A 15,122-nucleotide genomic window follows, 5' to 3' on the forward strand; every position below is an offset into this window, starting at 1 on the left:
CCTTGTCAGCAATCGGCGTACGAGGTTACTTCCAGAAAATGTGGAGAAGATGATGTTCATCAAAATGAATTATAATCAATTCCTCCGTGGAGACATTCACCAGCAATTGCCTCCAGAAAGTACACAGGGATCTGAGATGGTGGATTCCAGTGGGGACGAATTAATAATCTGTGAGGAGGGGGATGTACACAGTGAAACGGGTGAGGAATCGGAGGATGATGATGAGGTGGACATCTTGCCTCTGTAGAGCCAGTTTGTGCAAGGAGAGATTGATTGCTTCTTTTTTGGTGGGGGCCCAAACCAACCAGTCATTTCAGTCACAGTCGTGTGGCAGACCCTGTCGCTGAAATGATGGGTTCGTTAAAGTGTGCATGTCCTGTTTATACAACATAAGGGTGGGTGGGAGGGCCCAAGGACAATTCCATCTTGCACCTCTTTTTTCTTTCATTTTTCTTTGCATCGTGCTGTTTGGGGACAATTTTTTTGAAGTGCCATCCTGTCTGACACTGCAGTGCCACTCCTAGATGGGCCAGGTGTTTGTGTCGGCCACTTGGGTCGCTTAGCCACACAGCTACCTCATTGCGCCTCTTTTTTTCTTTGCATCATGTGCTGTTTGGGGACTATTTTTTTTTTAAGTGCCATCCTGCCTGACACTGCAGTGCCACTCCTAGATGGGCCAGGTGTTTGTGTCGGCCACTTTTGTCGCTTAGCTTAGCCATCCAGCGACCTCTGTGCAAATTTTAGGACTAAAAATAATATTGTGAGGTGTTCAGAATAGACTGGAAATGAGTGGAAATTATGGTTATTGAGGTTAATAATACTATGGGATCAAAATGACCCCCAAATTCTATGATTTAAGCTGTTTTTTAGGGTTTTTTGAAAAAAACACCCGAATCCAAGACACACCCGAATCTGACAAAAAATTTACGGTGAGGTTTTGCCAAAACGCGTCCGAATCCAAAACACGACCGCAGAACCGAATCCAAAACCAAAACACAAAACCCGAAAAATGTCCGGTGCACATCACTACTTAAATCCAGCCCTAAGAATTGTAGAAAATGATGGCTGCTGGTACTTCAGAAGTATAAAAACATTCACATACAAATATGAATTTATTAACAAATTATTACTAAATTGGAGCTGAGTAATACGCTTCTTTCAGATAGTTGTGGTTCAGTAGAGGGTACCAGGTGGTGAGTGTGGGTGCTGAGGCACATTCTATATTTTGCACTGATTTCTAAAGCAAACTATAGAGGGAGAGCTATATTCAGCCTTTTAAATAGGTAAGTGGAGAAGCTGTTCATAGCAACCAATTAGATTCTAGTTATTATGTATGGCAGCTAGAATCTGATTGGTTGTAAGGGCAAGTTCTTCACTAATACCCCTTTTCCACTAGCTCAAAAAACACGGGTAAATGCACAGGGGCGCGCATTTACCCGTGTTTTTTGCAAGTGGAAAAGGGTAAACCCGGATCAAGTGACCCGTGAATCCTACCCGGCTATTTACCTGGGTAGGACACGGGACTGATCCGGGTAGGGTTGTAGTGTAAACGGGAGCAGTGTCGATGCGACACGGCTCCCATTTACACTGTATGGAAGGGCGGCGCTGGGAGATCATGTGATCTCCCTGCGCCGCCCCTACCGCGTCACTAGAAGCGTCACCAACCCGGCATATGCCGGGTTGTGACTGCTGATGGGAAAAGGGCCGAGCACGGGTCGCAGCAGGGGGCAGCTCCCGTGTCAGGCTCCCGGCTGCGACCCGTGCTCGTAAGTGGAAAAGGGGTATGTATCCAGGATAAAGCAGCAACCACTATTTCCTGCATTTTTAGAATATGTTTGGATTTATGCCTACTTATTCATCTGGTGCTTTAATTGCTGCATTTTGCCCAATCAGACTTTCTGCATGTGACACTTGGACACTTTTAGCAATTAAAGGAAATGCTGACCCTACCTTTCTTTAGTTTTCCACACCAGGTTATTGGGCAGTTACACAGTTGAATGCGTGCCCATTTGCAGATCCAGAACGTTGCTAACAGAAGACAAAAGAAAGGAAATTAATTTGACAGTGCGATGATTGCCATTCTCACAGAGAAGTGCGTTCACCTTGCAGTAACTGTGAGGAGAGCTGCTAAACACGATAAAGAGGTGTGGGCTATTAGGAAAGTATAGGGAAAACATGGGTCAATTTTAAGTATTGTTTGATTTATTTTATAGACAATGGAAGGAGATCCTGTACCAATAATAATGTAAATAAATATTTAAGGGACCTTACAGATATGTATAACAAACAGAGTGTATTGTATTGGGATCTGGTCAGGATCCCGGCAATCAAAATGCAGACACCGGAATCTCGACACTGCTCAGAATGTAGGCCCCCATTAGGGAGGTTAGGTTTAGGCTATCGGAAGGGGATGGTAGGTGTAAGTGCCCCCGGGGAGGGTTAGGGTTACGCTGCAGGGGAGGGAGGGTCAGATTTAGGCTCTGGGAAGGGGGGGGGGGTTAGGTTTAGGTGTCACTGGGTAGGGTTAAGGTTAGGCTGCATGGGGGTAGGGCTAGTTTAGGCTGCGGGTAGGAAAAGTTAGCGTTAGAGAGGCATTGGGGAAAGATAACTACACTTACCTTTCTCCTGTCAGGATTCCCATCCTCGCGATGCCGTGGTTGGTCTTTTGACCGCTGGCATTTCATATTGCATTTACACCTGAACATATTGTGTTGGTGCTCCCCACTGATTCACAGGGATCAACTGGCCCACAGGGATACATGGGAAACCCCCGGTGGGCCCCACCCACAGGGCCCCCCTACTCTATGGATCAGGTTTCAGACTGTGCACTTGAATTATACGTTATACATATGTTACTCTATACTGCACAGGATTGTGGTATATTCTATAAAGCACATTACTGTTATTAATCTGGTACATTATCATGATGCACTAGCAGTATTTACTATGTAAATTAATCAAGTGGTTCAGACAATGCACTCTATAATGGTTAGCCAAGCCTCTGTGGCAGCTGGTCACATACCCTCTGGAAACTAGCTACACCCCTAAACATGACCCCTACTACTGCATTCTCCCGGTGGGCCCATCATGCCCCAGTCCAACACTGCTGATTCATGCATTTATACCAATGGAAGCAAAAGGGAATCCGTTACAAAGAAGGTGCACTCAATTCCTTCATAATAAAATTTATAAGCAACTTTTATTAGATATACTTTAAAAAGGTAACAATACACTAATTTCACAAAGTAAATACTATTTATATATTGATTATATATCGTTTTAATATCTGATGTATCAAGTATGTCCTATAAAAGGGTTCTTGCACGCGAAATATAAAGAATATAAACAATAAGAATAACATGATAGATAGAAAAAGAAAGAGAAAATTGCAGGAAATAAAGCTGCCTCTGAAGAAACAACCAGTCCTTTTAGGTTGAGAAACGCATCAGGATGCTTAAGAGAAATTTACCCACTGCTGGCTGTAACAAGTATCATACCTGACCAGCTCCGCTGTAAGTCTAAACATTTATTTTCCAACAAAGCACAAGTTCGGATCAATTGTTCAGCCACCAAATCCCCAACATATGGCAGTCAGGCTGGAGCCAGCACACTGCTGAATATCACGACCGGCTCCGATGATTACGGACAAACACTGTTTGCAGCCAGAGCCGGCCTTAGGTATAGGCAAACTAAACAATTGCCTAGGGCATCTGGTATGCCTAGGGGCACAATCATATAATTTTAATCAGCAGAAGCTGCTTGTGTATCCTAGCCACATAGCAATGCAAATAATAAATATAGGCACCCGACATTAGCAAAGCAGCCAGTTGACTCACGCCAGGATCTATATGTGCCATTATGTGTATAAGGACATTAATAATGTGTAACATATGTGTAAAGGGCACTATGTGTGTCATTATGTGTAGAAGGGCACTAATAATGTGCGGCATATGTGTAAGGGACATTCTGTTTGTCATTATGTGTATAAGGGCATTAACAATGTGCAGCATATGTGTAGGGTAAATTATGTGTATAAGGGCATTAATAAAGGTTGGAATAATATGTAAGGCGCATTATGTTTATAAGGACATTAATAATGGGTGTCATATGTGTAAGGGGCATTACTGTGTGGTATTGTGTATAAATGCATTACCAATGTGTAGCATTATGTGTATAAGGTGCTCTACTGTGTGGCGTAACATATAGAAAGGTTACTACTGTGTGGTCTAATTTGAATAAAGAGCAATATCGTGTGGTGTGCCAGTTTACATCCTAATGAATCAACTATTACATTAATCCACCATACAGACAGACAATACCCTATTATTCAATCCAGGATCTGCCTTTTATACATCAAATTTTAAACCACCTTTTTAAGCAGTATATACTGGATCAGCTTGGATTCTATTGGGGAATCATCACCTTGTGATACTACTAGTTTATTTTTATGAATTTCTCTGTGTGGCCACACTAAAGGGACTGTATTGATACAATTGTTACTAAATTGAAGTTAGATACTAATGTATCATAAACCACTGAAGCGCGCTATATTATCTAGAATATGTTGACAGACAAGTAAGAGAATTATATAATTTATATTTCATATCAATAATTTTTTAAAGAAATTAAAAATATTTGTTAATCTTCATCCACTTTGCGCTTGAAGTTCTTTTGTACTATAGCTAGGGAAAGGACAGCACTGAAAGACAAGAGCATAAGTTTGAATCTGCGAGGGTGAATGGTGATCGGTGGAGCTTTAGAGTCAAGAGCAGAAGTGATGGATGCATTGTATAGGGAAGTGGCTTGTTCAGGGCATGAGAGAGAGAGAGAGAATAGTATTGAGAAGGGAGTCGAACAGGGAGGATAGGGATCAGAGGCGTATCTAGGGTAGGGCGAGTGGGGCACGTGCCCTGGGCGCCTTGGCAGGCCCAGGAGAGGAGAGGGGGCGCCGCCGGCGGCCAGGGCATCATGCCCCACTCGCCCCCGTCAACCCGAAATGTGAGGGGAGGAGAGCGCACGGTCTCTCCCTCCCCGCCGCTGAAAGCCCTAGCAGCGTTGCCAGCAGCGCTGCTGTGTCCGGTCTCCGGCGTTAGCCAATCAGAGCTTGTGGACCGGCTCCTGATTGGCTCCCGGTCCGCGAGCTCTGATTGGCTAGCGAACCGGCGCCAGACAGCCGCCGGAGACCTGGAGCGGTGAGGGGAAGGAGAGGTGCTGCGCTGCGCTCTCCTCCCCTCACATATCATCAACAAGTGGTGAGTGACCGGGGGGGGGGGGGGGCGGTGGCACAGTGGGGCATGTATCTGGCACTAAATGGGGCATGTAACTGGCACTGAGTGGGGCATGTAACTGGCGCTGAGTGGGGCATGTATCTGGCACTAAATGGTGCATGTAACTGGCACTGGGTGGGGCATGTATCTGGCACTGAGTGGGGCATGTATCTGGCACTGTGGGGCAATGTATCTGGCACTGAGTGGGGCATGTATCTGGCACTGTGGGGCATGTATCTGGCACTGTGGGGCAATGTAACTGGCACTGTGGACAATGTATCTGGCACTGTGGGGCATGTAACTGGCACTGTGGGGCATGTATCTGGCACTGTGGGGCAATGTAACTGGCACTGTGGGGCATGTATCTGGCACTGTGGGGCAATGTAACTGGCACTGTGGGGCAATGTAACTGGCACTGTGGGGCATGTATCCGGCACTGTGGGGCATGTATCCGGCACTGTGGGGCATTGTATCTGGCACTGTGGGGCAATGTATCTGGCACTGTGGGGAAATGTATCTGGCACTGTGGGACATGTATCCGGCACTGTGGGGCAATGTAACTGGCACTGTGGGGCAATGTAACTGGCACTGTGGGGCATGTAACTGGCACTGTGGGGCAATGTAACTGGCACTGTGGGGCAATGTAACTGGCACTGTGGGGCAATGTATCTGGCACTGTGGGGCAATGTATCTGGCACATTGGGGCATGTATCCGGCACTGTGGGGCATTGTATCTGGCACTGTGGGGCAATGTATCTGGCACTGTGGGCCATTTTCATTGGCCACACCCCTTCTGGAGTGTGGCCACGCCCATTTTTCCAACGCACGTGCCTTTGGCGCGCGCACATGCTTCTTTTTGTGTGTATTTTTTTTTGGGGGGGGGGGGGGGGCGCCATTTTCCATCTTGCCCTGGGCTCCGAAAACCCTAGCTACGCCTCTGATAGGGTTAAGGTGTCAATAGCATCAATGTTACACTAAGTGATGGTAGCATTAGTAGGTAAAGATGGGAAAGCGGAGAGAGATAAGCTAAAAGAGAGCAGGTGCTGGTTAGAGAGGGGAAAAGGGGAGTTGGAGAAATCAGAAATATCACAATGGTGAGGGAAAACCAGATCCAGTGAGCTCCCATTCACATGGGAGGGTGAGGAGGTCTACTGGGAGAGACCAAGTGAAGAGGTGAGGTTTAGGAGTTTAGAGGCAGCGGATTTTGTGGGATATCAATGGGGAAGTTGAAATCACCTAAGGTAATGGAGGGAATGTCAGAAGAGAGAAAGGGAGGAAGCCAGGGAGCAAAGCTGTCGAGGAATTTGGAGGAAATGCCAGGGGACAGTAAATGACAGCAACTCGAAGATTAGTAGGTTGGTAGAGGCGTATAGCATGGATCTCAAATGTAGAGAATGTATGGGATGATTCTGGAGGTATGTGAGGTAGGGGTTTCCAAATGTTTTCTTTAGAGTGATTGTCGCCAGCCCATGGAGGATGCATAATTGTATGTAACAAGCTGTAGTCTGCCTCAAACAAAGTGCAGTTTACAGTATGTAATACAGTACTACAGAGTATGACGGCCCAATAATCACGGTTAGCCTCTTCCCAGATTCTCTCTCTGGTGCAAAGACTGAGCACTCAGAGCCACAGACACACATACTGGTTTTTAAGTGTGAAAATTGTCCAAGTACATAGCAGAATTGATCTTTTTCTGAGTGGCGATTCCAATTTTCATATTACGGTACATTCAAATATATTATATTCTTATTGTTTGGGCTTTTTATGTTAATAGTTATAAAGGAATGTTTAACATAGAAAATAATTACAGTAGAACAAAGCTCAGTAAACATATCATGTAGGGAATTCTAGTGCACTATGGTCACCTATACCATGTACTATAGTCACCTATACAGTAGTGCATATGATATGTTTGGTGGACAATGATTAACAGTTAACTGTCCATAGAAATTATTTTACAATGCTGGCAACTTTAGGAGCCATATGCTGCATGTTATATGCTGTTTCGGGCATATATTCTTTCTGGGAAATCACATTATATAATGTTTCTCATTAAACAGTAACGTTACATTTCTGGGCTTCCTGTTGCTGTTTCTTATTTTGCTCTAGTGATATACAGTATGAAATAGACAATGATATTCACATCATTACAATGAAATAATTTTGGTTTTAAACAGTCATAGAACACTTAAGCATCCTGTGCCACTATGGCTACTGTGGAACCACAAGCCCCCTCAGCTGACAATTCATTATGGCATTTGTGGTTCTAGAGCAGCTTGAGAACCAGTTAACCTAGGCTTTACTTTTGGAAAAGCCATACAATCATTATTAGAGGCATCACTTTACTTTTTACCATTATATCATTTTACTGTAGCCTAAGTCTTTAAAAAAAATAAGAATTTACTTACCGATAATTCTATTTCTCGGAGTCCGTAGTGGATGCTGGGGTTCCTGAAAGGACCATGGGGAATAGCGGCTCCGCAGGAGACAGGGCACAAAAAGTAAAGCTTTCCGATCAGGTGGTGTGCACTGGCTCCTCCCCCTATGACCCTCCTCCAAGCCTCAGTTAGGTACTGTGCCCGGACGAGCGTACACAATAAGGGAGGAATTTTGAATCCCGGGTAAGACTCATACCAGCCACACCAATCACACCGTACAACTTGTGATCAAACCCAGTTAACAGTATGATAACAGAGGAGCCTCTGAAAGATGGCTTCCTAAACAATAACCCGAATTAGTTAACAATAACTATGTACAATTATTGCAGATAATCCGCACTTGGGATGGGCGCCCAGCATCCACTACGGACTCCGAGAAATAGAATTATCGGTAAGTAAATTCTTATTTTCTCTATCGTCCTAGTGGATGCTGGGGTTCCTGAAAGGACCATGGGGATTATACCAAAGCTCCCAAACGGGCGGGAGAGTGCGGATGACTCTGTAGCACCGAATGAGAGAACTCCAGGTCCTCCTTAGCCAGAGTATCAAATTTGTAAAATTTTACAAACGTGTTCTCCCCTGACCACGTAGCTGCTCGGCAAAGTTGTAATGCCGAGACCCCTCGGGCAGCCGCCCAAGATGAGCCCACCTTCCTTGTGGAGTGGGCCTTTACAGATTTAGGCTGTGGCAGGCCTGCCACAGAATGTGCAAGTTGGATTGTGCTACAGATCCAACGAGCAATCGTCTGCTTAGACGCAGGAGCACCCATCTTGTTGGGTGCATACAATATAAACAACAAGTCAGATTTTCTGACTCCAGCTGTCCTTGCAATATATATTTTTAATGCTCTGACAACGTCCAGTAACTTGGAGTCCTCCAAGTCACTTGTAGCCGCAGGCACTACAATAGGCTGGTTCAGATGAAATGCTGACACCACCTTAGGGAGAAAATGCGGACGAGTCCGCAGTTCTGCCCTGTCCGAATGGAAAATCAGATATGGGCTTTTGTAAGATAAAGCTGCCAGTTCTGACACTCTCCTGGCCGAAGCCAGGGCTAGTAACATGGTCACTTTCCATGTGAGATATTTTAAATCCACCTTTTTTAGTGGTTCAAACCAATGAGATTTTAGAAATTCCAAAACCACATTGAGATCCCACGGTGCCACTGGAGGCACCACAGGAGGCTGTATATGCAGCACTCCCTTAACAAAAGTCTGGACTTCAGGAACTGAAGCCAATTCTTTTTGAAAGAAAATCGACAGGGCCGAAATTTGAACCTTAATAGATCCCAATTTGAGACCCATAGACAATCCTGATTGCAGGAAATGTAGGAATCGACCCAGTTGAAATTCCTCCGTCGGAGCACTCCGATCCTCGCACCACGCAACATATCTTCGCCAAATGCGGTGATAGTGTTGCACGGTTACTTCCTTCCTTGCTTTAATCAAAGTAGGAATGACTTCTTCCGGCATGCCTTTTTCCTTTAAGATCCGGCGTTCAACCGCCATGCCGTCAAACGCAGCCGCGGTAAGTCTTGAAACAGACAGGGACCCTGCTGAAGCAAGTCCCTCCTTAGAGGTAGAGGCCACGGATCTTCCGTGATCATCTCTTGAAGTTCCGGGTACCAAGTCCTTCTTGGCCAATCCGGAACCACTAGTATCGTTCTTACGCCTCTTTGCCGTATAATTCTCAATACTTTTGGTATGAGAGGCAGAGGAGGAAACACATACACTGACTGGTACACCCAAGGCGTTACCAGCGCGTCCACAGCTATTGCCTGCGGATCTCTTGACCTGGCGCAATACCTGTCCAGTTTTTTGTTGAGGCGAGACGCCATCATGTCCACCATTGGTCTTTCCCAACGGGTTACCAGCATGTGGAAGACTTCCGGATGAAGTCCCCACTCTCCCGGGTGAAGGTCGTGTCTGCTGAGGAAGTCTGCTTCCCAGTTGTCCACTCCCGGGATGAACACTGCTGACAGTGCTATCACATGATTCTCTGCCCAGCGAAGAATCCTTGCAGCTTCTGCCATTGCACTCCTGCTTCTTGTGCCGCCCTGTCTGTTTACATGGGCGACTGCCGTGATGTTGTCCGACTGGATCAACACCGGTTTTCCTTGAAGCAGAGGTTCTGCCTGGCTTAGAGCATTGTAGATTGCTCTTAGTTCCAGAATGTTTATGTGAAGAGACGTTTCCAGGCTCGTCCACACTCCCTGGAAGTTTCTTCCTTGTGTGACTGCTCCCCAGCCTCTCAGGCTGGCGTCCGTGGTCACCAGGATCCAATCCTGTATGCCGAATCTGCGGCCCTCCAATAGATGAGCACTCTGCAACCACCACAGAAGAAATACCCTTGTCCTTGGAGACAGGGTTATCCGCTGGTGCATCTGAAGATGCGACCCTGACCATTTGTCCAACAGATCCCTCTGGAAAATTCGTGCATGGAATCTGCCGAATGGAATTGCTTCGTAAGAAGCCACCATTTTTCCCAGGACTCTTGTGCATTGATGTACAGACACCTTTCCTGGTTTTAGGAGGTTCCTGACAAGCTCGGATAACTCCTTGGCTTTTTCCTCCGGGAGAAAAACCTTTTTCTGAACCGTGTCCAGAATCATCCCTAGGAACAGCAGACGAGTTGTCGGCATTAACTGGGATTTTGGAATATTCAGAATCCAGCCGTGCTGTTTTAGCACTTCTTGAGACAGTGCTAATCCCCTCTCTAGCTGTTCTCTGGACCTTGCCCTTATTAGGAGATCGTCCAAGTATGGGATAATTAATACGCCTTTTCTTCGAAGAAGAATCATCATCTCGGCCATTACCTTTGTAAAGACCCGAGGTGCCGTGGACAATCCGAACGGCAGCGTCTGAAACTGATAGTGACAGTTTTGTACAACGAACCTGAGGTACCCCTGGTGTGAGGGGTAAATTGGAACGTGGAGGTACGCATCCTTGATGTCCAAGGACACCATAAAGTCCCCTTCTTCCAGGTTCGCTATCACTGCTCTGAGTGACTCCATTTTGAACTTGAACTTCTTTATGTACAGGTTCAAGGACTTCAGATTTAGAATAGGTCTTACCGAGCCGTCCGGCTTCGGTACCACAAATAGAGTGGAATAATACCCCTTTCCCTGTTGTAGAAGAGGTACCTTGACTATCACCTGCTGAGAGTACAGCTTGTGAATGGCTTCCAAAACCGTCTCCCTTTCTGAGGGGGACGTTGGTAAAGCAGACTTCAGGAAACGGCGAGGCGGATCTGTCTCTAGTTCCAACCTGTACCCCTGAGATATTATCTGCAGGATCCAGGGATCTACCTGCGAGTGAGCCCACTGCGCGCTGAAATTCTTGAGACGACCGCCCACCGCCCCCGAGTCCGCTTGAGAAGCCCCAGCGTCATGCTGAGGCTTTTGTAGAAGCGGGGGAGGGCTTCTGTTCCTGGGAAGGAGCTGCCTGTTGGTGTCTCTTCCCCCTTCCTCTGCCTCGTGGCAGATATGAATATCCCTTTGCTCTCTTGTTTTTAAAGGAACGAAAGGGCTGCGGTTGAAAAGTCGGTGTCTTTTTCTGTTGGGGAGTAGCTTGAGGTAAAAAGGTGGATTTCCCGGCTGTAGCCATGGCCACCAAATCTGATAGACCGACTCCAAATAACTCCTCCCCTTTATACGGCAAAACTTCCATATGCCGTTTTGAGTCCGCATCGCCTGACCACTGTCGCGTCCATAAACTTCTTCTGGCCGAAATGGACATAGCACTTACCCGTGATGCCAGTGTGCAGATATCCCTCTGTGCATCACGCATATAAAGAAATGCATCCTTTATTTGCTCTAAAGACAGTAAAACATTGTCCCTATCCAGGGTATCAATATTTTCAATCAGGGACTCTGACCAAGCTACTCCAGCACTGCACATCCAGGCTGTCGCTATAGCTGGTCGTAGTATAACACCTGTATGTGTGTATATACTTTTTTGGATATTTTCCATCCTCCTATCTGCTGGATCTTTAAGTGCGGCCGTCTCAGGAGAGGGTAACGCCACTTGTTTAGATAAGCGTGTGAGCGCCTTGTCCACCCTAGGAGGTGTTTCCCAGCGCGCCCTAACCTCTGACGGGAAAGGGTATAAAGCTAATAACTTCTTTGAAATTAGCATCTTTTTATCGGGGGCAACCCACGCTTCATCACATACATCATTTAGTTCTTCTGATTCAGGAAAAACTATAGGTAGTTTTTTCACACCCCACATAATACCCTGTTTAGTGGTACCTGTAGTATCAGCTAAATGTAACGCCTCCTTCATTGCCAAAATCATATAACGTGTGGCCCTACTGGAAAATACGGTTGATTCGTCACCGTCGCCACTGGAATCAGTGCCTGTGTCTGGGTCTGTGTCGACCGACTGAAGCAAAGGGCGTTTTACAGCCCCTGACGGTGTTTGAGGCGCCTGGACAGGCACTAACTGATTGTCCGGCCGTCTCATGTCATCAAACGACTGCTTTAGCGTGTTGACACTATCCCGTAATTCCATAAATAAAGGCATCCAGTCTGGTGTCGACCCCCTAGGAGGTGACATCCCCATATTTGGCAATTGCTCCGCCTCCACACCAATATCGTCCTCATACATGTCGACACACACGTACCGACACACAGCAGACACACAGGGAATGCTCTTAACGAAGACAGGACCCCACTAGCCCTTTGGGGAGACAGAGGGAGAGTTTGCCAGCACACACCAAAAGCGCTATATATGACAGGGATAGCCTTATAATAAGTGCTCCCTGTATAGCTGCTTTTATAATATAATTTTTGCCACTATTTTGCCCCCCCTCTCTTGTTTTACCCTGTTTCTGTAGTGCAGTGCAGGGGAGAGACCTGGGAGCCGTCCTGACCAGCGGAGCTGTGTAAGGAAAATGGCGCTGTGTGCTGAGGAGATAGGCCCCGCCCCTTTTCCGGCGGGCTCGTCTCCCGCTCTTTAGTGTATTCTGGCAGGGGTTAAATATCTCCATATAGCCCCCGGAGGCTATATGTGAGGTATTTTTTAGCCAAATAGGTTTTCATTTGCCTCCCAGGGCGCTCCCCTCCCAGCGCCCTGCACCCTCAGTGACTGCCGTGTGAAGTGTGCTGAGAGGAAAATGGCGCACAGCTGCAGTGCTGTGCACTACCTTTAGAAGACTGAGGAGTCTTCTGCCGCCGATTCTGGACCTCTTCATGTTTCAGCATCTGCAAGGGGGCCGGCGGCGAGGCTCCGGTGACCATCCAGGCTGTACCTGTGATCGTCCCTCTGGAGCTGATGTCCAGTAGCCAAGAAGCCAATCCATCCTGCACGCAGGTGAGTTCACTTCTTCCCTCGTTGCAGTGATCCTGTTGCCAGCAGGACTCACTGTAAAATAAAAAACCTAAGCTAAACTTTCTCTAAGCAGCTCTTTAGGAGAGCCACCTAGATTGCACCCTTCTCGGCCGGGCACAAAAATCTAACTGAGGCTTGGAGGAGGGTCATAGGGGGAGGAGCCAGTGCACACCACCTGATCGGAAAGCTTTACTTTTTGTGCCCTGTCTCCTGCGGAGCCGCTATTCCCCATGGTCCTTTCAGGAACCCCAGCATCCACTAGGACGATAGAGAAATGAAAAAAATTATTTGAAATTATTATCATTTAAAAAACAACCCTAAAGCTGCACAAAGAAACAAAGTAATTTATTGTAGAACACAATTCTTGTTATTGACATGAGTACCCTGCATGTAATGTGGTTTTAAAGTGCTTAAAATGCAGTTTGCATTTGCAGACCTATCAGATTTTAGTGGATAAGGGGATACGAATGACACAGCAACAGTGTAGCATGGGTGGACCTTGAGAAAGGCTCATATAAATAGGAAGGGGCCTGTCATGTACCCACTGCCCCCTTGTGTGTGCTACTGCTGTACTTACAACCTCTAATCAGAAAGCCAACATGGTCCAGTGGACAGCTGAGGAGAGAGCCGCCATCACTTCTGTATGGGCCAAAGTCAATATTGAATGGGAAGGTCTAGAGACTCTGAGCAGGTAATGTATAGCTTTACATTTATAAGACAGCACATTGTACAGAGCATGAAACACATCCATATGGTAAACCATGTATACTATATAGTGTAAGTAAAATACATCTTACAAGATAGATGGTTATCATACTATCACTTATTATCATTTTTTTTACGTATATATAGAGAATGCAGATAGATATATATATATATATATAATAGTAAATTAAATAACATAATATATATATATATATATATATATATATACACACACAGACTCCAAACAAAACATGATATTAATCTTTCTTCCCCAATCTTTATGTATACATCAGGCTGCTCTTTGTCTACCCTTGGACCCAGAGGTATTTCAGCAGCTTTGGAAACCTGTCCAATATTACAGCCATATCTGGGAACGTCAAGGTCCGTGAGCATGGCAAGAAGGTTCTCACAGCTATTGGCAATGCCATCAAACATCTGGATGATGTGAAACATCACCTGGGTGACCTCAGCAATACCCACGCCCAGGTGCTCAATGTGGATCCCGAGAACTTCAAGGTACAGTAATATATCTGCATGATAATAGACTGTTACTGTCATTCAGTTATCATTCATATTATTCTGAGTTTATGGTGAATTAGTTATATGTAGAGAGAAACAAGTCCTGATTCCAGTAGTAGTCTGACCATTACCTGCATTGCCCTGTAAAGAAGATAGCTATGGTTATGAAATGCTGTAGTGATATATTATGGTATAAACCACATTATTGCCTATATGCCATCTGTAAATCAGAAATGTGTCACAATGAAAGGTGAGGGAAATGTTCAACATATTCTGCGCATGCAACTGAGTAGGGCGGCACAGTTCTGTATCTCTGTCATTCATGTGATGCTTCAAGTTGCAAACTCCCTGTGATAAAGCAATGATGTGTGACATAAATGTATGACCTGCACTTCCCTACTCAGCTCCCATCTTGACTGATGTATGATTCTATCTGTGATAAACTTATCATTTTCCTCTGTTCACAGCGTCTGGGTGAAGTGCTGGTGATCGTCCTGGCTGCCAAGTTGGGACCTGCATACACTCCTCAAGTCCATGCTGCCTGGGAGAAATTCATTGCAGTCCTGGTGGCTGCTCTGAGCCACGGATATTTCTAAGTCTCTGTGATTATTAGAACATTGTGTCGCCTCTGCATAAAACCTGTTACATGACAAATAAAGTGTTATTTTAAAAGATCAAGTCTGCTCTTACATTCCTATATCTTGTCGGTAAATGGAAACTCAATAATTTGGAGTGGCAATATCAACAAAGCGTAATAATGTACCTGCACATACAGTAACATGCTACACAAACACATATGCACATTTCTCCAGGTGTAAGTCACATGTACCCTCAGGGGCTTCGTGTTTCTGCCCTGTTGGTAGG

The 15,122-nt window shown here is 45.8% G+C and overlaps 1 protein-coding gene across 1 annotated transcript; it reads left to right on the forward strand.

The window, feature by feature from the left end:
* The first annotated feature begins 13,633 nt into the window (after window positions 1-13,633).
* LOC134943592 (hemoglobin subunit beta-2-like) lies at window positions 13,634-14,854 on the forward strand. The gene is made up of 3 exons (XM_063932349.1): window positions 13,634-13,725; window positions 14,033-14,255; window positions 14,726-14,854. Exons 1-3 carry the CDS (start codon window positions 13,634-13,636, stop codon window positions 14,852-14,854), a joined length of 444 nt encoding a protein of 147 aa, XP_063788419.1.
* Window positions 14,855-15,122: the final 268 nt, after the last annotated feature.

The sequence above is a fragment of the Pseudophryne corroboree genome, chromosome 7 (genome assembly GCF_028390025.1).
Source record: "Pseudophryne corroboree isolate aPseCor3 chromosome 7, aPseCor3.hap2, whole genome shotgun sequence".
Lineage (NCBI taxonomy): Eukaryota > Metazoa > Chordata > Amphibia > Anura > Myobatrachidae > Pseudophryne > Pseudophryne corroboree.